The sequence below is a fragment of the Hibiscus syriacus genome, unplaced genomic scaffold, assembly GCF_006381635.1.
Source record: "Hibiscus syriacus cultivar Baekdansim isolate YM2019G1 unplaced genomic scaffold, ASM638163v2 tig00112411_pilon, whole genome shotgun sequence".
NCBI lineage: Eukaryota > Viridiplantae > Streptophyta > Magnoliopsida > Malvales > Malvaceae > Hibiscus > Hibiscus syriacus.
The window spans coordinates 1,092,695-1,115,365 of NW_024063326.1; the positions used below are offsets into that span (position 1 = coordinate 1,092,695).

General features: G+C 36.7%; 1 protein-coding gene across 1 annotated transcript in view; it reads left to right on the top strand.

The window, feature by feature from the left end:
• The first annotated feature begins 627 nt into the window (after positions 1 to 627).
• The window catches only part of LOC120179324, a 28,609-nt gene continuing 6,565 nt past the window's right edge, over positions 628 to 22,671 (top strand). Inside the window, exons 1-2 of the mRNA XM_039184955.1 lie at positions 628 to 1,357; positions 16,247 to 16,267. Of these exons, the coding sequence (XP_039040886.1) occupies positions 669 to 1,349 (681 nt within the window). The 5' untranslated portion in view covers positions 628 to 668 and the 3' untranslated portion in view covers positions 1,350 to 1,357; positions 16,247 to 16,267. The remainder of the gene's footprint in view (positions 1,358 to 16,246; positions 16,268 to 22,671) is intronic.

Consider the following 22,671-nt stretch of genomic DNA (forward strand, 5'->3'; position numbering starts at 1 on the left):
AAGCCACGTCGTAGGTCGCCCGGAAGGCATGGCGACCTACGGCCACACTGTTGATTTCGCCCTATTTCAGCAAATAATCTTGCGAGAACGTTATTTCGTGAATTATTTATTTTTCGTGCATTATATCGTGAGTTTAGCCTTAATTTCTCAACTTGTATTTCTTAAATAATTTTGTAAGCAATTTGTATTTTTTTCTCAAAAGATTTTTTTGGAATTCTTTTCTATGTATTTGCGTTTGCAGACATAGATTAACATCATGTTTGTATTAAAGGTGAACTTGTCAAATAAAGATTTTTTGTATTTTCTTAAATAAAGATTTTTTTGGAATTATTGATATGATTTTTTTTTAAATTCCAAATCATTAGGTCGAATTGAATTTTTAAATGAAAATTAAGAAGAAAAAAATAACAATTTTGAGTTTCAAATTATGTCAAAATTGTTATCTCAAAGCCAAAAAATTATTAGAGCTGGACTATATTTGTTGTGGTCATTAAAGGGAAAATTTATCTAAATTAATATAAGGACTAAAACATAAATTTACCTTTAAAATGAGCTTCACTTAGGTGCCTGCTGCCGTCCAGCTCCTATATATACCGCATGCATCAAGACATATCTTGCCAGAAAACAAAAGAACTTGTAAAAGCTAGTTGTAAGTCAGTGAAACAACCATGGCTAACCCCTTGTTTTCCTTCAGCTTGCTAATATTAAGTCTTGCAACCATGCAAGGAACCCATGCAGTCTACTACGCCATCAACGACAAAACTGGAAACAGCGGCGGCGGTGTTCGTTTCAGGAACCAGATCGGGGCGGCTAACAGCCTTCAAACCATGTCCGCCGCCACAAACTTCATCTGGAACATCTTCAAACAAAACAACCCATCGGACAGAAAAAACGTGGCGAAAGTAACATTGTTCATCGAAAACAGCAACGGAGTAGCCTTTGCCGTCAACAACGAGATCCACGTCAACGCGAATTATCTGGGAAACTACACAGGCGACTTGAGGAGGGAATTCAACGGGGTGCTTTACCATGAAATGACGCATATTTGGCAGTGGAATGGGAACGGGCAGACTCCCGGTGGGTTGATTGAAGGGATAGCTGATTTTGTTAGGCTAAAGGCCAATTATATTCCGAGTCACTGGGTGAAGCCAGGGCAGGGGAACAGATGGGACCAAGGGTACGATGTTACGGCTAGATTTCTGGAGTATTGTGATGGTCTACGAAATGGGTTCGTTGCAGAGCTTAATAAGAAGATGAGGACTGGTTATAATGTAGGGTATTTTGTTGACCTGCTGGGGAAGACCGTTGATCAGCTTTGGAGGGATTATAAGGCCAAGTATGGCAATTAAATGAATCAAGTATGTGTGGTGTTCTGGAACAAATGTTATGAAAAAAACCTATACAAAAAATATCTTGAATAAAATAATCACTTGATTTTAATTTTTTTATTAAGTACAAAATTATTATATTTTAAGCATAAATACTTAGATTTCAATTCACATAATATAAGATAATATAAATGTCGCAACCGTCTTTCGGGTGGGCCCGGAATTGGGCTTCGACTTAAATGAAATACGTTAGAGTCGCCACCGATCATTTAAAAAATATTTAGGTTGATCGGACACCATCTTACATGATCTGCGTTTTACCATAAATATGTCGTATTCGGGAGTCGGTCACAATCAATGAATGATTAGCACCCTTGAACTGCCCTTTCGGTACCATTTTAATTTATTGGTTGTCTTAATTTCGAAAATTAAATTTAAATTTAAAGACTTGATAAAAATTACTCGTTAAAAAATCCTTTTACTCGATAAGAGATCTTGAAAACATTAACTTAAAGGATTAAAATAGCAAAAAAGGAAACTTAAGTGACAAAATCAAAAATAAATAAATAAAACAAGAGATATGACATCAGTGATTAAATTAAAAATAATTAATCCTAAGTGCCAAAAACGAAATAAATAAAAATGCATAGATTCATGTATTGGAATGAAAAACACGCCTAAAAGTACAAGGACTAAACATAAATTAAATCAAAAATACATAAAATGCATCAGAAATTGGTAAACTACGAAAACAATCTCTGCAAGTGATTATTTTAAAACACGCCAAACTTAGGGGATTTAAATTGCAATTTTTCCCTAAAGTTTTCTATAATTATCGTAATTTTTATTTTCATTTTATTTGATTTTAAAATATTTTTAGAGAGAGAGAGGGTTTCTCATCTCTCTAAAAAATCGATCAATCGTTGGTGGGTTACCTCACCTGGCCACCGGGTTCGTCACCGGCTTCGGTGGATGATGGTCACCAAATTTCATAGGGAGATTCGTCTTGACCTCCCCATCTTGGATCTGGGGTCGATTTTGCATGAATCGGCTCCGTTCGTCATAAAAAGGCCAAAAACCATTTGGCTTTCTTTTCTCCGGCCCACCGCTGTCCGTCGCCCGATCGTCCTGATTTTAGTATGTTGTTCATGTTGGCCTTAAGTAACTTTTCACCGCTTGGATTGTCGATCGAAGATCTCTATCACCGGCAAAAATTTGTTAGAATGTAAAAACCCTTTTTCTCTTGTATTTTTTTATTTCGAACATATATGATAAAAAAGAAGGAAAAAATAATAATATGCTACTAGAACGAATGAAATAAAAAAACAATATGTTGTTGTATCAATTTTCATCGGAAGAATTTTCGGGGGAAAATCCCTTTTCACATTGTTTGGTTCGAATAAACCTCAAAACCGATAGCCTCCTTTTTTTTACTCAGACCGTCCCTTTACATTTTTTCATTCGAAGTCCCCCTGGTTTCTCTCTGTATTTTTATTTTTTCCCCTCTCCATTGAATAGCTCCCTCATTTATGGTTGAATGTGGTTTTTGTTTTTTATGATTGGTAATGGGTAGGATAATTAGGTTATGATAGTGGGTAGTAATGAATAGTGGGCAGTGGTAGATAGTGGGTATGGTAGGTAATTAATAATAATAATAATAATAAAACAATAATATTTTTTAAACCCGGACAAAAATGGGTGTCTACATCTGTCCCTCTTTGCACATTCTTGTGTTAACAAGAATAGGGCAAAGACGAAAAAAGACAACCAATTTTTTATCCGATTCTATTTTTGGTTTTGGAAACTTGATAGCATTTGATTTGGGGGATGACACTGCTCATAGGTGATGAAGAGGTCTGGTCGTCTAAGGGTGACACGGTTGCTATGACACTTAAGTCAATCAATTGCGCACGATATCCTTCTTCATAAAGTTGAAATCGTGGGTCACTAATTCGTTGTGAAGTTGAGTTGAACTGTAAAATCTTGAGCACAATACCCTTCGTCGTGAAGTTGAAATTGTGGACCTCTTGAGTACGATAACCCTCGTTGTGACGTTGAAACCGAACTCAAAATATTGGGAAGTAGCTCCTAGATTGTATTCTATCCCAATATACTTTGTTGTGAAGCTGAAATTTGACCTGAATGAAACAGGTTTTTCATTGTTGTGTCACAGATGACTCATTCGTCGTGAAGTGGGGTCAACTTTTGGGTGCAATATCGAAGTCATAGGTGAATCGAAAACTGGCTCTTTGTTGTCAATCTTGGTCGACCTTTATCTTCTTCTCGATTTAAAGTCCTAGGTGTGAAAATTTGACTGGAAAGTAGTTCTTTGCTGCTACCTTACGGTAAATACGTCCTCGAGTTTAATGGAATCAGACTCGAAGGTTCTTGTTGATAGATAACCTTCTCGCCTTGAGTTCTGTTGTATTAAACTGATAGATTGCCCCAGATCTTCTTCTTGACTTAAAGACCTTAGTTTAAACTTCAACCGGAAAGTAGTTCCTCGATGCTACCATGCGGTTGATATGTCATCGAGCTGAATGGAATCAAACTCGATAGTTTTGTTGACAGATAGATTTTCTCGACTTAAGTTATGCTGTAAATTTGATATGCCCTTAAGATGAATGTAATCGAACTCGAAGGTTTTGGTTGACAAATAGCCCTTCTCGCCTTGAGCTATGTTGTAAATTTGATATGTCCTTGAGCTGAATGTAATTGAACTCGAAGGTTTGTTGACAGATAGCCCTTCTCGCCTTTAGCTATGATGTAAATTTGATATGTATTTGAACTCGAAGGTTTATTGACAGACAGACATTCTCGCCTTGAGCTATGCTGTAAATTCGGTTGCCCTTGAGCTGAATGGAATTGAACTCGAAGGTTTTTGCTGCCATATAGCTCTTCTCGCCTTGAGCTATACTGTAATAGGTTGGGAGATAACCCCCTATTGATGCAGATGACTAATTTACTGCGAAACTAAGTTAATCCACTTGGGCACGTATCTTTCATCGTGAAGTTGAAATCGTTGATGGCTCATTCGCTGTGAAGTTGAGCTTTGAATTGGATGTCCTTCGTTGTGAAGTTGTACTAAACTGAGAGATTGCCCCAGATCTTCTTCTTGACTTAAAGACCTTAGTTTAAACTTCAACCGGAAAGTAGTTCCTCGCTGCTACCATGCGGTTGATATGTCATCGAGCTGAATGGAATCAAACTCGATAGTTTTTGTTGACAGATAGATTTTCTCGACTTAAGCTATGCTGTAAATTTGATATGACCTTAAGATGAATGTAATCGAACTCGAAGGTTTTGGTTGACAAATAGCCCTTCTCGCCTTGAGCTATGCTGTAAATTTGATATATCATTGAGCTGAATGTAATTGAACTCGAAGGTTTGTTGACAGATAGCCCTTCTCGCCTTGAGCTATGATGTAAATTTGATATGTCCTTGAACTCGAAGGTTTATTGACAGACAAACATTCTCGCCTTGAGCTATGCTGTAAATTCGGTTGCCCTTGAGCTGAATGGAATCGAACTCGAAGGTTTTTGCTGCCAGATAGCTCTTCTCGCCTTGAGCTATATTGTAATAGGTTGGGAGATAACCCCTTATTGATGCAGATGACTAATTTACTGCGAAACTAAGTTAATCCACTTGGGCACGATATCTTTCATCGTGAAGTTGAAATCGTTGATGGCTCCTTCACTGTGAAGTTGAGCTTTGAATTATATGTCCTTCGTTGTGAAGTTGAAATCCAAAATTTCATTGCGTTCGAGTTCAATATATTTCGTTGTGAAGTTGAAATTGACTCTGAATGAAACTGGAGAGTTGTTTGTTGACATACATCTTTTCTCGGCTTAAGTTGTGGTGTAAATTTCTTCTAAATGAAGGATTGCCTCCCTTCGCGGGTCTAAACCGATCATAATTCTTTGGATGACTACCCTTCACGGGAAAGCTAAGTGGCATATTCTATCAGTCGAATATCATCCGTCGTGGAGTTGAAATCTGGTTTGATAACGTTAACTAAAAACTAGCAGCTCGTCGTTGAGTTAAGCTGAACTGGATCCGTTCTGAACTAGGCTCTCGAACCTGTCTAAAATTGATTATAAGATCTTTCAATATGTCAAGTTGGTTGAGGTGTAGTTCTTTGCCACTGAGTTAGGCAACCACTATTGATTTTTTTGAAGGTGCTTTTGAGTCGAGTATCTTTCGTCTTGAAGTTGAAATTTGACTCTAAAAGCTGCAAAAATTATGTATGTGAAAAAAATCATAAATATGATTCTCTTAAGTATGTCTAAGATGTATGCAACATGAATTAGTTCTTGTTTTGTTTCCTGGATTGAGCCTCATTTCTGTCTGATTGTTCCTACATGTGGAGGAAAGGCCTTCAGAAGATCTGATCATTCACATTAGGATGTAAAATCCCCAAATATTCCCCAATATTTGATGTTGAATCTCCAAAGATGCCCCAACATTTGATGTTGAATCTTCAAAGATGCCACTATTGTTCCTTATTTCTTGCTTTAGTTGTAATACCCGACCCGTACCCGACCCGGATATGAATCCGATGTGTCACATTGACTTTTCAAAATGTTTACTTTGACAAAATCTCATAAAATTTAAAATTTTTATTAAAAGAACAGTACAATAATTTATATAAATACTATCAAAATGATTACAAAAATCGATTAGAGCATTTGTGATTTAAACCGTAATTACATGCCAACATAATTCTTATAACAAAATAACATACTGTTTAAAGCACTTCTGATGTGATCGCTTCAAAGGGGATGCTGCTTTCCTAGACTTTAACTCTGGTCTTCTTGCTTCTTAGTACCTACGTGTAAACTACTTACACGTTAAGTCATTGACTTAGTAAGGCATAATAAAACGTATAATAATGAATTCATGACACATGCACTATTATCATTCCATCGTGACATTACAATTTGTATGTAACTAATAAACTATAACACATATGATCATGACATGCACAAGTGAAATCTAACTTCTTATGAAAGTTTCAATTCATTTTATCTTTAAATGCCCCTGTACATTATTGAGAACAGGAGGTACGTGAGTATACTGAGGTTGTGCACAATTGCTGTCACCACAACTCGAATAAATTCCCACTAAGGGCACTTAAAAATTTTGTCCCGAATGACCACTATGTCCCAAAGAACCACTTATAACCCTATACTCTTAGCATGCCAATTATACCTACATCTCTTATATCATTTAACATGGGCTTAAATATGAATATATGTTACATTTTCAAATCACTTCTCATATGAACAAATCACTTCTCATATGAACAAATCACATGTGCATATATGATCACTTGTCTTATAATGCATAACTTGGATTTGTTCTCTTATAATTACATAGAGCATACATTATATCACATGGAAGCATGTATGAATTACACGTACTCATTATAATTATAACATATGCATTTACATGAATATGAAATCATGAAATCAAATATAGGAATTAGACTTATCACAAGTCTTATTCCCATAATACCATATCTATACTAACTATAATATGCACTCACCTTAGCCTCACTTGACTCGGATCAATTCTAGACTCTCGACCATTTCTAATTCTTCGATTGTTCCGGAATCTGCTTACTCTCGATATCTACATAATAATACATTTATACACATATCAACATTCCAATATCATGATTCGAATCCTTAATTTCTTAGACTAGAAGAAAGACTAACTTTCCTTTTCTATTTAAAGTAGTATCGGTACTGTAACAACCCGAAAAATTGGAATTTTTTTTTAATTTAATTATGTAAATTAGTGAAAATTAGAGGACTAAATTGAAAGTTTTTAAAATTTGTAGCATGTTTTTAGAGTTGAAGAAAATTCAGGGACCAAGCCCTGAATTAACCCAAAAAGTGTCGGCATGCCAATTCATAAAACCCCCTCCCATACGCCCAACTTCCAACCTCGATTCCGACGCCGTCCGACTTCCGATCGTCGTTTTGAAAACACCATCGTGTTCGTTATCGAGTGAGGAACAATTCCCTTAAATTAATTGAAGCGAAACGCTGCCAAACGTCGGGAATTTCCAGTCAAAGTCTCGATGTTTTTTTTAGCTCAATCGCCGAGAAAATCTTAAATTCATCGCCGATCGTTGCTCCGTTTACGGCACCTCCCGCACCATCATGTTCCTTGTGCCGTTCCGAGTCTGCCGGTGCTATCCTCGGTCTCCGTCGACGGCGGCGCGTGGGGAGGTGAAGCGATCAAAGTTTTCGATTTGATGAAATCGAGCTCTCCGCCGTTCAAAAATAATTTTTAGAAAATTTTCCGTGAATTTTACGCAGCCAGAAGACACCTCACACGCCGCCACTGCGCGTGGGGGAGGTTGAAATGACCGGTTTGATCGGTTTCGACCCGACCCGTTGACCGACCGACCAGTTGACCCGACCTGTTGACTGTTGATAGGGTGATATTTTGGGAATTAATTCAAAATGGGTGCTATTTTGGGAATTTAATTCAAAAAATATGCTATATTGGGAATTTAATTCGAAAAATGTGTTATTCTGGGAATTTAATTCGGAAAGGTACTATTTTAGTAATTATTTTAAAAAGAGTGCCATTTCTGTAAAATGATTGATTGACCTCATTTGACCAGAACTTTGACCGACTTTGACCGGCCATTAAACAACCGTTAATCTTTTCCGAGAATACCTACATTGACACTTTTTGACGTCCCGAATCCGTTTTTGGGGTCGGTTTCACAAAATTCAAACTCGAAAGTCTCTGAATCGTCAGTCAAACCCGTTGACTTTGATTTTGACCAAGAATTCAATTTTCGGAAAGTCATACTTTATGTTTTTCGACGTCCTGAATCTGATTCCGAAGTCCGTTTTGCCAAATTCTGACCTGAAATTCCCGAATCGATCTTGAAAACCCAAAAGGCTTAATATTTTAATATTTTGATTATTTAATTGAGATTTAGTTAAGGAATTGATTCAATAAAAATATTTTATGAAGGTACTCGTGTTTCACCTGAGCAAGGATCAATTAGGTCCGGTGTTGTCCGTTCGTTAGATCAGCCTGAACCGCGTACTACGAGAATTACCCGTAGGTTTTCGTATATTATTTAAATAATATTTAGATTATTTATATTAGGTTTCCAATATGGATTTTTCCAATTCGTAGGATCTAGCGCTGCAGCAGAGCGTGATCGACAAAACCAGTAATAAGCTTCCCTATTTGATTTCTCAAACTGTTACAGGTGTGTTTCATGACAGTGTTATTTTACTGTTTTAAAAATATTGTTTGAATTGTAGATTGGTGATAATTCATAATACTGTTATGACATGATACATGATACATGATACGTGATTCCTGAATATTAATTTCCTGATATATGATTTCTGTATTTCGGTATATGGTTTTTTTTAAAACATGAATTATTCATCAATTTTGCTTGAATACATACTTGTTTATTACTAACATTGGGGGGGGGAAATTGTTGGAGGAAGAATACTTGCAGGCTCCTCGGCTTTGTGCTCAGGGCCTTACTGGACGTGACGGGGTGTATGGTTCTGGGGAACCTACACATTTTTGTTCGTGACGGATGGGGGTAGTGTTCATATTTTAAATAAAACAAACATGTTTGATGAAATGATTTTACTGAAATATTTTATTAAAATATTTTTATACACTGTTTGAAGCACACTGGGCTTTTTAGCTCATTCTATAGTTTTTACCCTTTTTCAGATAACAGCAGACCGTAAGCTATCAGATTTGGCATCAGAGGAGATCAACTACTTATTTTGTACGAACATATATCTTTACATGCTTTCCGTTGTATCTGGTGACATGTATTTGCTATCGTTTTGGATATATTTGTATTATTAATATTTTGTTTTATATTATATCTAATGTATTATAAGTTGTTCAAAAAAATACATCTGAATGGGATATGTGATCACTTAGGTTTGGGTCTAACTTACAGACCGGGTCTGGGGGGTTACATTTGGTGGTATCAGAGCCTTCGGTTTTAAACACTCGGACTGTATATGGGTCCTAAACTTTGGATTTTTAAGAAATTAAAAAAAAAATCACCTTATGTTATGATTTAAATTTTTCTCGAGATCCCTGATGCTAATCTGACATATGTTTCAAATTCTTTCTGTAGAACCTTATAGATCAAACGATGAATGCTGCTAGAGGTCGTAGGACAGGACGTGGACGTGGTAGAGGGCGAGTCACTCGACCTTCTGTTACGACAGACGATCTGATGTCACCACGTGATCCTCCTGTTCCGCAAATAGATCCGACTCTTTCTCATGACGATCAGTTTACTCCTACGAGAGACCCTCCCATCACTGAAGATGAGGATATTTGAGATGAATGAAGATGCCATTAACAGAGCTATCTTCTGCATGTTTCAGAGAGCTGCTAGAGCCCCAAGTAACATGACTGCAGTGGAGATTTCAAATTCTCTGGTTGTTGCTGGTGTAGTTCCATTCGAGGGTATTACTGGTGGACCTCCGACAGACGCTGAGTATTGGCTGGAGAACACAGAGAGGATTATGGATGAGATGGACCTCAGACCTGAGCAAAAGTTAAAGGGGGCCCTAACTATGTTGAAGAAAGAAAGCTTCAGATGGTGGCAATCCATTTCTGGTAGTATTCCGAGGAACCAATTAACATGTGATCTTTTCAAGACGCACTTCCGGAATCGCTACATCGGAGAGAGATATCTGTAGGAGCGACGCCAGAAGTTTCAGAATCTGGAGCAGGGTAATATGTATGTTATGGATTACGAGGTGGAGTTCATCCGATTGAGCCGTTATGTTCCTGGACTTGTTGATACGGAGATAGATCGATGCTTGAGGTTTGAGAATGGACTCAGGTATGAGATCAGGAGTCGAGTTGCTACCCACCGTGAGAGGAATTTTGATGCTTTGGTTGAGATAACCAAGACTGCTGAGGAAATAAAGCGACTGGTATGGAGTACAAGAGAGATAGTGATCGAGCTCAAACCTGATTCAGGAGGCCTTCTGGTTCTGTTGATTCTTCAGCACACCCTAGCAAGAGAGGCAGGGGTGAGTCCTTTCAGAGAGGTGGTAAGAGTGTCAGACCTGTTGTATCTGGTTCTTCAGCTGTTCAATCTTCTAGACATAGTGGTTCTTTTGGGTCGCAAGCATTGCCAACATGTGATTACTGTGGGAAATATCATTTTGGGGAATGCAGGATGAAATTGGGCATTTGTTATAAATGTGGGTCTGGTGATCATCATTTGAAGGATTGTCCAGAGATACTTCGTTCTGTTCAGACACCAGCTCGTACTCCCGCTCGTACTCAGAGTACTGTTCAGACTCCAGCAGTGAGTCATAGTCAAGGCAGAGTGCCAGGATCGGCTAGTAGAGGCCGAGCATCTCAGAGTAGGGGTCCAGTCAGATCTGATGCCAGACAGCCTACATTGGTTTACACTGCCAGACTTCGACAAGATCGTGATGGGCCTAATGTGACTGCAGGTACTGTTACTATTCATTCAGTTCCATACTTTGCATTGTTTGATAGTGGCTCTACCAATTCCTATATATCGCATTCTGTTTCTGAGGGTGTAAATATTCCTGTTGAGAATACTGAGCATTCGGTGATAGTTCAAAGTCCCTTAGGCAAGTCCATTGTGTTGGATCGTATTTTTAGAAAATGTCCTATAGAGATCAATGGGGAGATTTTTCTGGCTGACCTGATGGAGTTACCTTTGGAAGAGTTTGATTTGATTCTCGGCGTAGATTGGTTGGACAAACATCGAGTAAATATTGATTTTGAGACTAAGAGAGCTGTTCTGAAGACCCCAGATAATCGAAAGATTGTAATGATTGGGGAACGCCGTGGATTTCTGACGAATGTTGTGTCTGCTTTGGTAGCTGAGAAGATGATCAGGAAAGGTCCCGAGACGTTTCTTGCTTATATATTGGATACTAGGAGTTCTCAGTCTGATATTGAAGGTATCCGGATTCTGGTTCCACTCTAGTTTCAATGGCTCTTTATCGTATGGCCCCAAAGGAGCTTAAAGAACTGAAAGTCCAACTCCAGGAGTTGTTGGACAGGGGATTTATCTGACCTAGTGTATCACCGTGGGGAGCCCCAGTTATCTTTGTCAAGAAGAAAGATATGATATTGAGACTTTGTATCGATTATAGGAAACTGAACAAGCTCACGGTTAAAAACAAATATCATTTGCCGAGAATCGATGATCTATTTGACCAATTTCGAGGGGCTTCTATCTTCTCAAAAATAGACTTGAGGTCTGGGTATTATCAACTCAAAGTGAAAGATTTGGATATTTCGAAGACTGCTTTTCGAACTCGGTATGGGCATTATGAGTTTTTAGTGATGTCATTCGGGTTAACAAATGCCCCTGCTTTTATGGATATGATGTATAGGGTGTTTTGACCTTATTTGGACTAGTTTGTAGTTGTGTTCATCGATGACATACTGGTGTATTCTAGAAGTGAAGCAGAACATGAGGAGCATTTAAGGATTGTTCAACAGACTTTAAGGGATAATAAGTTATACGCTAAGTTGAGCAAGTGTGAGTTTTGGCTCAGCGAAGTGACTTTTCTTGGACATATCATTTCTGCAGATGGTATTCGGGTAGATTCAAGCAAAGTGGAGGCTATTCTGAATTGGAAGCAACCCAGGAATGTTTCTGAGAATCGTAGTTTCTTGGGCTTAGCTGGTTACTACCGTCGTTTCGTTAAGGGGTTCTCCCTTATTGCAGCTCCTCTAACGAAACTATTGAGGAAAGATATTCCATTTGTCTGGTCTGAGAACCAACAAGCTAGCTTTGAGAAACTGAAGATTGTTCTAACTCAAGCCCCAGTACTGATTCAGCCTGAATCTGGGAAGGATTTTTCTGTCTACAGTGATGCTTTTCACTCTGGATTAGGTTGTGTTTTGATGCAAGATAGGAAGGTTGTCGCTTATGCTTCACGTCAATTAAAGCCGCATGAGTGTAATTATCCTATTCACGATCTGGAGTTAGTTGCCATAGTTTTTGCTTTAAAGATCTGGAGACACTACCTATACGGAGAAAAGTGTTATATTTATACTGATCATAAGAGTCTGAAATATCTGCTTACTCAGAAAGAATTGAATTTGAGACAGCGTCGCTGGTTGGAGCTTCTAAAGGACTATGATTTGGAGATAGAATATCATCCAGGGAAGACTAATGTAGTGGCAGACGCCTTGAGCCGTAAGGCGATATCAGATCTCAGAGCCTTATTCGCCAACTTGAGTTTATTTGATGATAATAGTTTGTTAGCAGAGTTGCAGGTTAAGCCTACTTTGGCCAAGGAGATTAAGACCAAACAAATTCTGGATAGCTCATTGCTTTCCATTATTGAGCAAGTTAAACAAGGATCGAGTTCAGAGTATACTGTGGATCAGGATGGTATTTTGTGTTTTCACGGTCATTAATGCGTCCCTAAAGATGATGAGTTGAGACGGGTTATTCTTCAGGAGGCTCATAGTAGTCCTTATGCTATGCATCCTGGCGGGGACAAAATATACAATAATCTCAAAGAACGCTACTTTTGGACTAATATGAAGAAAAATATTTCAGATTTTGTGGTGAGGTGTTTGACTTGTCAGCATGTTAAGGCAGAGCACCAGTATTCATCTGGATTGTTACAATCAATTAAGATTCTTGAGTGAAACGGAAGCGCATTACGATGGACTTCATTACTGGTCTTCCTTTGTCTCCTTCTAAAAAGGATTCTATTTGGGTGATTGTTGATCGACTCACTAAATCAGCGCACTTTATCCCTATCCGGATTAATTATTCCTTGGGCAAACTGGCTAAGTTGTACATTTCTGAGATCGTTAGACTTCATGGTGTTCCGTTGTCTATCATATCTGATCGAGATCTGAGGTTCACTTCCAGGTTCTGGAAGGCTTTGCACGAGGCTTTGGGTACCCGTTGATGGACAGTCAGAGCGAGTAATTCAGGTGTTGGAGGATATGTTACGGGCTTGTGTGATTGATTTTCCTAGTAGTTGGGAAGATTTCTTGCCATTAGCTGAGTTTGCTTACAATAATAGTTACCATGCAAGTATTCACATGGCACCGTACGAGGCTCTGTATGGACGTAGATGTCGTACATCTATATGTTGGACAAAGTTGCATGATAGAAAAACTTTGGGTCCAGACTTGATTCGAGAGACTGAAGATACTGTCAGATTGATCCGTGATCGCTTAAAAGAGGCATTTGATAGGCAGAAATCATACGCAGATAACCGACGTAAGGATATTGAGTTTGAGGTTGGAGATCAGGTTTTTCTCAAGGTATCTCCATGGAAGAAGGTATTGAGATTTGGACATAAGGGTAAACTAAGTCCGCGATTTATTGGTCTGTATCGTATTTTGAAGAAAGTTGGACCTGTTGCTTATTAACTTGAGTTGCCTCCCCACCTCAGTCGTATTCATGATGTTTTTCATGTGTCTATGTTGAGGCGATATCGTCCAGACCAGGATCACATCATTCAGGTTAACGAGGTAGAGCTCAGACCTGATTTGTCATATCAGGAGGAGCCTGTTCAAGTTTTAGAGAGGGATGATCGAGTTCTTCGGAATAGGCGTATTCCAATGATCAAAGTTCAATGGAGTAATCGTAGCCCCTAAGAAGCTACTTGGGAGACGTTGGAATCAATGGAGGTTCAATTTCCTCATCGATTTTCATAAGGTAAATTTCGAGGACGAAATTTCTTGTAGATGGGGAGAATTGTAACAACCCAAAAAATTGGAATTTTTTTTAATTTAATTGTGTAAATTGGTGAAAATTTGAGGACTAAATTGAAAGTTTTTAAAATTTGTAGCCTATTTTAGAGTTGAAGAAAATTCAGGGACCAAGCCCTGAATTAACCCAAAAAGTGTCGACATGCTTTCTCTTTAAACGAAATGAATTGGTTTCTGCGTGAAAACACAGAAACCAATTCATAAAATCCCCTCCCATACGCCCAACTTCCAACCTCGATTCCGACGCCGTCCGACTTCCGATCGTCGTTTTGAAAACACCATCGTGTTCGTTATCTAGTGAGGAACAATTCCCTTAAATTAATTGAAGTGAAACGCTGCCAAACGCCGAGAATTTCCAGTCAAAGTCTCTACTTTTTTTTAGCTCAATCGCCGAGAAAATCTTAAATTCATCACCGATCGTTGCTCCGTTTACTACACCTCCCGGACCATCGTGTTCCTTGTGCCGTTCCGAGTCCGCCGGTGCTATCCTCGGTCTCCGTCGATGACGGCGTGTGGGGAGATGAAGCGGTCAAAGTTTCCGATTTGATAAATCGAGCTCTCTGCCGTTTAAAAATTTGAACCGATCTTTATAAGTATCTCGAAATCGCTCAAAATAATTTTTAGAAAATTTTTCGTGAATTTTACGCAACCAGAAGACACCTCACGCGCCGCTACTGCGCGTGGAGAAGGTTGAAATGACCAGTTTAACCGGTTTTGACCCGACCCGTTAACCGTTAACCGTTGACCGGGTGACATTTTGGGGATTAATTCGAAATGATTGCTATTTTAGGAATTAATTCAAAATAGGTGTTATTTTGGGAATTTAATTCAAAAGTGCTATATTGGGAATTTAATTCGAAAAATGTGCTATTTTGGGAATTTAATTCGAAAAGGTGTTATTTTAGTAATTATTTTAAAAAGGATGCCATTTCTGTAAAATAGTTGACAGTTTGTTGACCTCCTTTGACTAGAACTTTGACCGGCCATTAAAAAACCGTTAATCTTTTTCGAAAATGCCTATCCTGGCATTTTTCGACGTCCCAAATCTGTTTTTGGGGCGGTTTCACACAATTCAAACCCGAAAGTCTCCAAATTGTCAGTCAAACCCGTTGACTTTGATTTTGACCAAGAATTCAATTTTCGGAAAGTCATACTTTATGTTTTTCGACGTCCTGAATCTGATTCCGAAGTCCGTTTTGCCAAATTCTGACCCGAAATTCCCGAATCGAGCTTGTAAACCCAAAATGCTTAATATTTTAATATTTTGATTATTTAATTGAGATTTGGTTAAGGAATTGATTCAATAAAAATATTTTATGAATGTAGTGTTTCACCTGAGTAAGGATCAATTAGGTCCGATGTTGTCCGTTCGTTAGATCAGCCTGAACCGCGTACTACGGGAATTACCCGTATGTTTCCGTATATTATTTAAATAATATTTAGATTATTTATATTAGGTTTCCAATATGGATTTTTCCAATTCGTAAGATCTAGCGCTGCAGCAGAGCGTGATCGACAAAACCAGTAATAAGCTTCTCTATTTGATTTCTCAGACTGTTACAGATGTGTTTCATGACAGTGTTATTTTACTGTTTTAAAAATATTGTTTGAATTGTTTTAGATTGGTAATAATTCATAATACTGTTATGACATGATACGTGATTCCTGAATATTGATTTCATGATATTTGATTTCTGTATTTCGGTATATGGTTTTTTTTAAAACATGAATTATTCACCAATTTTACTTGAATACATACTTGTTTATTACTGACATTGGGGGGGAAATTATTGGAGGAAGAATACTTGCAGGCTCCTTGGCTTTGTGCTCAGGGCCTTACTGGACGTGACGGGTGTATGGTTCTGGGGTACCTACACATTTTGTTCGTGACGGATAGGGGTAGTGTTCATATTTTAAATAAAACAAACATGTTTGATGAAATGATTTTACTGAAATATTTTATTAAAATGTTTTTATACACTGTTTGAAGCACATTGGGATTTTTAGCTCATTCTATAGTTTTTTACCCTTTTTCAGATAACAGCATACCGTAAGCTATCAGATTTGGCATCAGGGGAGATCAACTACTTATTTTGTACGAACATATATCTTTACATGCTTTCCGTTGTATCTGGTGACATGTATTTGCTATCGTTTTGGATATATTTGTATTATTAATATTTTGTTTTGTATTATATCTAATGTATTATAAGTTGTTTTAAAAAAATACCTCTGAATGGAATACGTGACCACTTAGGTTTGGGTCTAACTTACAGACCGGGTCTGGGGGGTTACAGGTACCCCTGTAGGGTATCGATATTTCCCTAGTTGTGGTATCGATACCCATATTGCATTATGTAATTCTCGTTTCAAAGATGGTATCGATACCGTCCTTATGGTATCGATACCCCTTGGTATCAATATTTTTCTTAAGGTATCGATACCTCATGAATGTCTTCCCTATTTTTACTCTTGAAGTATCGGTACCTGATGAAGTAGTACCGATACCCATAGTTCATAAATCATTTTTTAAGCCCAAAAATTCATTCATATCAGCTTAAATTCTTCATGCTTCATTCCCTTTCATACTCTTAACTCACATACACATACGTAAACTCATTTATCACAGCTTTATCTTCAAAATTCTATCCTCTATATAGAAATCAAGAATCATACCAAATTTTCAATAAGTTATACTTTCAATTCTAACACTTCCTATTTCTTAATTAGGTTGATGACAAGTCAATTTCAGTTTCAAACTTTATTTACTAACCCTTTTCCAAGATTTCACTTATTCCCCTCTTATCTTCAACCATTCCTAACTTCCTTATCTTTTGATTTTAAGATAACTTAAGCTTCCCTTAAGTTTAAGTATCATCTAATGATTAAAACCCATGCTTAACTTTAACTAATAATCAGCTAACAAGAAAACTCACATTTCCAATGCCCTTCACGTATGGAGGAAGAGGAATAAGAATAAGAAGAGAACTCTCGAACCTTAATTTTGCCTCCTCACTATTCCACGTGGGTTTAATATAACAACTACCAAATTGATTATCTTGCTATCAAATGACTATTTTTCCCTTCCATTTCTTCTCCCTTGCTATTTAATCTTATACAAAATTTATAATATAAGTACATGAACTATTCAAATTATCTACTTTAGTCACAAAATTCTGAAGTTTTATAATTTAGTCACTAACCCGGTATTGAGGATGTTACATCAATATTGAATCTAAGCACGAGCTTTGTGTCTGAGAGCCACATGTCATTTACCAAGATCCACTCTAGAGAGATTGTCTTGTTTGAAAAATGTTTTTCTTTCTCTTTTATTTTCAAAGTTCTGTAAATATCAATTAAAAGAGTTTCAAAAAATGTTTAATCAAAAGTTTTGAAAATATTGTCCCTTTCTCGGTTTTACAATTGAGACGAATCATAAAACTAGAGTTCATTAGATATCAAAGAATTAATTACATTGTTAATCCTTCAATAAATTATAGTTATTTGACATGTGTCAAGATCAAAGCTATCTTTGGGAAATTGTTATGTAAGGAAAGAATAAAAAAGTCTCAGGTTATTGTGTTTGGTCAAAGGTTTGGCATTTTTGTTTATTTGATGCTCAATGGTTTGATGGGGTAGCTTGTATGTACTTCTACTGGAAGTGTTCTTCGACTCCCAGCTTTCATGGTCACACTCGGATTATGCGATGCCTTATCAAGGAATTTATGTGATTGCCTCAGCTACACAATTTTATATTCAAGCCGCCTTTTTAGGTTTTCAACTCGAATCCTCCTTTGGTTTCAAGATGTCATTTAGAATTTACGCCTTAAACCCTCTTTTGTTATTTTTCTCTATCATGTATTAAAGATTTTAGAAAACCTTTACAAATAAAGATTAATCCTGATGAGCGAAATGAAATCTGAAGATAGTCTCTTCTGTTCAGAAATCCATGTATATTATAAGGGACTTTTAAGGCACGTAATGTTGGTCATGGTTCATGGTTATGAAAGAAAGGGATAAAAGTCCCAAACAAGTATTTAAGGGTGATTGAACTAAGGATCAATTCAGTTTGATGTCTTTAATTTTGTCTTGCTCAATTTGAACCTGCTTATATGTGTCTCTCTCTTGATGCTCTATGATCTTCGAGTGAAGTGATTCTGGAATAATTGTGCTTGATCAATCTCATAGTTTGAAACTTGATGCGCCATTTGACTCGAGGGAATCTTTATATGTGTTTCTTGTCCCTTTTTCTTTGTTTATTTTCTCTTTGATTCTTTTTTTATTTTTGTTCTTTGCTTTTATTTATGCTTTGATTTGATCTTTACACTTGGCATTTGGTTCACCTTGCGGTATCTCCTCTGATTTGATGTCTTTATTCATGCGAACAGATTTCCTCAACCTTACCCCCTAGTGTGGAGGGTGATCATTGGTTAGGGTTGAATCAGAGGAAAAATATTATAAGATCAAAAGGGGACAACAAGGGATATATATATACATGTATGGATAAATGAAACAAAGTCGTTCATCGTCTCATACACAAAAATCCTCACAGAAGAGATATCCCTAGGGGGATAGATTTTCAGGATTAATTTTATTCACATGAAAACAGTGTAATTAATGCATGATAGAATTATTTTGAATTAATTCTTCTTTCTGCTTCTTGCTCCCAACATGTCTCAATGTTCAGGCTTCCTGCGAGATGCCCCAAGTTATATCTTAGAAGAAGGCTCATGTTCAAATGAAAAACCTAATGCCGTAGGTTTTATTGGTATAAAAATGTCAATTTTGCATCTAAAAAGACAATGGTGTGACTTTGTTGACCCAAAGAAAGGTATGTGTATGACTCTTTGTGTATCGAAAAGATAAAGGCAATGTTCAAAAGTTTCAAAGGGAGGTAATGTCAAAATCTGGTCTTTTGGTATTGACCATAAGTTATTTTGGGTAAAGAATCAAGATATTTTATTTTGGGGTTTTAGACAAGATAAGAGAGGTCTAATCTTGCCATATGTCAAAAATCTATAATTCTTGAAGAATTAAAAGAATCCTTAATTTATTTAATATTCAAAGAACTAAATATTAAAACTCGTTCAATTATTCCACCTTAAAAGGTAGCATAAATTCAGTCGTTTAAAAGATTAAACAAACATGAAAGATAAAAAACATGTTCAAACAAAACAATGCTCTCAATGGAAATGGTAGATGCATTGCCCCTTTCTTCGATTGTCCATGCCCCTGAATCCATCAGGTTTTGGATCTTGCGTTGTGCCTTACAGTTCTCAGAGGAATTCGTGGAGCTTCTTATGCGGTAACTGCACACAACTTCAACATCGTAGCCCTTAGAATATAGGGACTCTTTTCTCATATCATCCTGGCAGGCATAGTCCTACAATCAGCTGATCATGCTCTCATTGTATTGATTTTAGTTTTTTCTTTAATTGTTAAAATCTTGCTTCCATGTGGTGTCATGTGGTTAAGACGACTTCATTGAATCATCCATGAAGAAATTTCATGTTTATTAAAATGCTTAAAAATGAAACGTATATGCAAAATGCAAAAATGCATGAAATGTTCGAGGCATTGATCTGAAAATATGTCTGTTATTATAAATAATTTTTATTGGGACAAAAGTGTTATTTCTTAAGAGACAAAAACACCATAAAGGTACATTCTGACTAAGTCTTCTAGACTCGAAATAGGTTGACTAGTCTTCTACCTTTGTCTGTCACCGGTCGAATACCCTGTCGAATCGCTCCGGCTTCTCTGGCTAAACCGTGCAAGTGACGAGCTACTTTTTGTACTTGTTCCCAAAAGTATCGAATGACTTCATCTCTGGCTTTCATCCTTTGCTGAACCTGTTCTCTAACGGAAACGCCATTGAAATCCTTCATCAAAGGGATTATCTTAAGTTCATTTGATTATTTCTTGAATTTGTCGACAATGGCTTCCAATTCAACTATCGTTTTACCATCTTATTATTGTTGTCTTTTAAGGGACTCTCGAGGTCAGTAACATTTTTCTCGTCTTGCTCCTGCAACCTTTGCCAACTCATTTTTGAAAAGTTAACTTTTGATGTACTTGATTGTGGGCACCACCACGTCTTTTTGATTGAATGTGACAACAAGTTGCCTTGCAGATTATCCTCATTTTCCTTCGGAGTCTTTTCTGACCATAGCCAGACCTCTGTGTTTTCCATCTATTGTATTACAACCCCTTTATCCATTAATACAAACTATTTACATTTAACGAACACATTTTTGTGGATCAATACCTCTTTTGAATGATGTAAATGATGAAAATAAAATGAAAGAAAACAAAATGAAAAGAGTTAGTGAGGTAAATCAAAAAAAATAATGAAAATAAAAAGTTCTACCTCACATGATATCTACCCCACATGCTTATTATTCCTACTCGGACATGATCTCTATCCTACATGTTAGTTTTAAACCAATCCTAACTGCATAAATTTTTAGTTCACATGCTTTGAACAGAAAATAAAGCAGGAAATGATCTCAAAGCAGCCTAGGGTTTGAAATGAGGTTTTGGGGTGGGCTCTAATTCCATGTAGTCTCCCAGTTTAGGTTCTAAATAAGGTACCCGAGTTCTCCTTCCTGGTGCCCCTTGGGCTTGCCAGACCCTTAGTCCTAAGTCCATTACAAGCTCATGCGGACTAAGTTAAACTCGAGATAATTCATTCCCTTATGCCCTCACAATGAATAAATTCACACGAAGACATAAGGTATATGAATCTCGAAGGTTACTTGCTAGGCATATGGGGAGAATAAATTCTTACGAATGCGTTGTTTTCACCCCCACTTAAAAGGGTTCGGAGCTCCGGTATAGAGCCAGAGATGAAAACTTTTCCAAAATCTGAAATCATTGAAAAAACGTTAGTACAACTATTTATTTGAAAAATAATCAAAGATAAATAATTAGAATAGAATAAATAAATTTAAATTTATTATTTTCTCTTAAAAAAGCATCCGAAAATTAATTCTAGCATAACTCACTTACCTGTCCCTTGCAGAGTTGCCAAGTTGTCGCGGTTGTCTTTTGGGTGGGCCCGAAATTAGGCTTCGACTTGAATGAAATATGTTAGAGTCTTCACCGATCATTTAAAAAATATTTAGGTTGATCGGACACCATCTTACATAATCTGCGTTTTACCATAAATATGTTGGATTCGAGAGTCGGTTACAGTCAAGGAAGGATTAGCACCCTTGAACTTCCCTTTCGGTACCATTTTAATTTATCGATTGTCTTAATTGTGAAAATTAAAATTAAAATTAAAAGGCTTGATTCGAATTAATCGTTAAAAAATCATTTTACTCGATAAGAGATCTTGAAAACATTAACTTAATGGATTAAAATAGCAAAAACAAAAACTTAAGTAACAAAATCATAAATAAATAAAACAAGAGATATGACATCAGTGATTAAATTAAAAATAATTAATCCTAAGTGCCAAAAATGAAATAAATAAAAATGTAGAGATTCATGTATTGAAATGAAAAAAATGCCTAAAAGTACAAGGACTAAACATAAATTAAACCAAAAATACATAGCATGCATCAGAAATGGGTAAACTATGAAAACGATCCATGCAGGTGATTATTTTAAAACATGCCAAACTTAGGGGATTTAAAGTGTAATTTTCCCCTAAAGTTTTCTATAAATATCACATTTTTTTATTTTCATTTTATTTGCTTTTAAAATATTTTTAGAGAGGGTCTCCCGTCTCTAGAAAATCGACCAATCGCCGGTGGATTACCTCCGCCGGCCACTGGCTCCATCATCGCCAACCACCTCTTGCCGTCATCGCCTCCAGTGGCTTCGTTCGTCGTAAAAAGGCCAAAACCGTTTGGCTTTCTTTTCTCTGACCCACTGTCGTCCGATCGTCCTGATTTTTTAGTATGTTGTTCATGTTGACCTTACGCAACTTTTCACCATTCTGAGCTGGTAGAATGTAATACCCTTTTCTCTTGTATTTTTTTATTTCGAACATATAGGATAGAAAAGAAGGAAAATAATAATAATATGCTACTGGAACGAATGAAATAAAAAACAAGATGTTGTTGTATCAATTTTCATTGGAAGAATTTTCGGGAGAAAAATCCCTTTTTACATTGCTTGGTTCGAATGAACCTTAAAATCAATAGCCTCTTTTTTTTACTCAAACATTCCCTTTACATTTTTTCATTCGAATTCCCCTTGGTTTCTCTCTGTATTTTTCTTTTTTCCCCTCTCCACCGAATATCTCCCTCATTTATGGTTGAATGTGGTTTTTTTTTTTGTGATTGGTAGTGAGTAGGATAATTAGGTTATGATAGTGGGTAGTAGTGGATAGTGGGTAGTGGTGGATAGTGGGTAGGTTAGGTAATAATTAATAATAATAATAATAATAAAAACAATAAAAAATTAAACCCGGATAAAAATGGGTGTCTACAATGAATATATTTGATCACTCGTTAATTAATAATTTTTCGTTTGATATAATTTAATATATGATTAGAGTTATTAAATATTTGATTATAGATTTACGGGTAATCTCATACCTTAAGCCGCCAATATAATC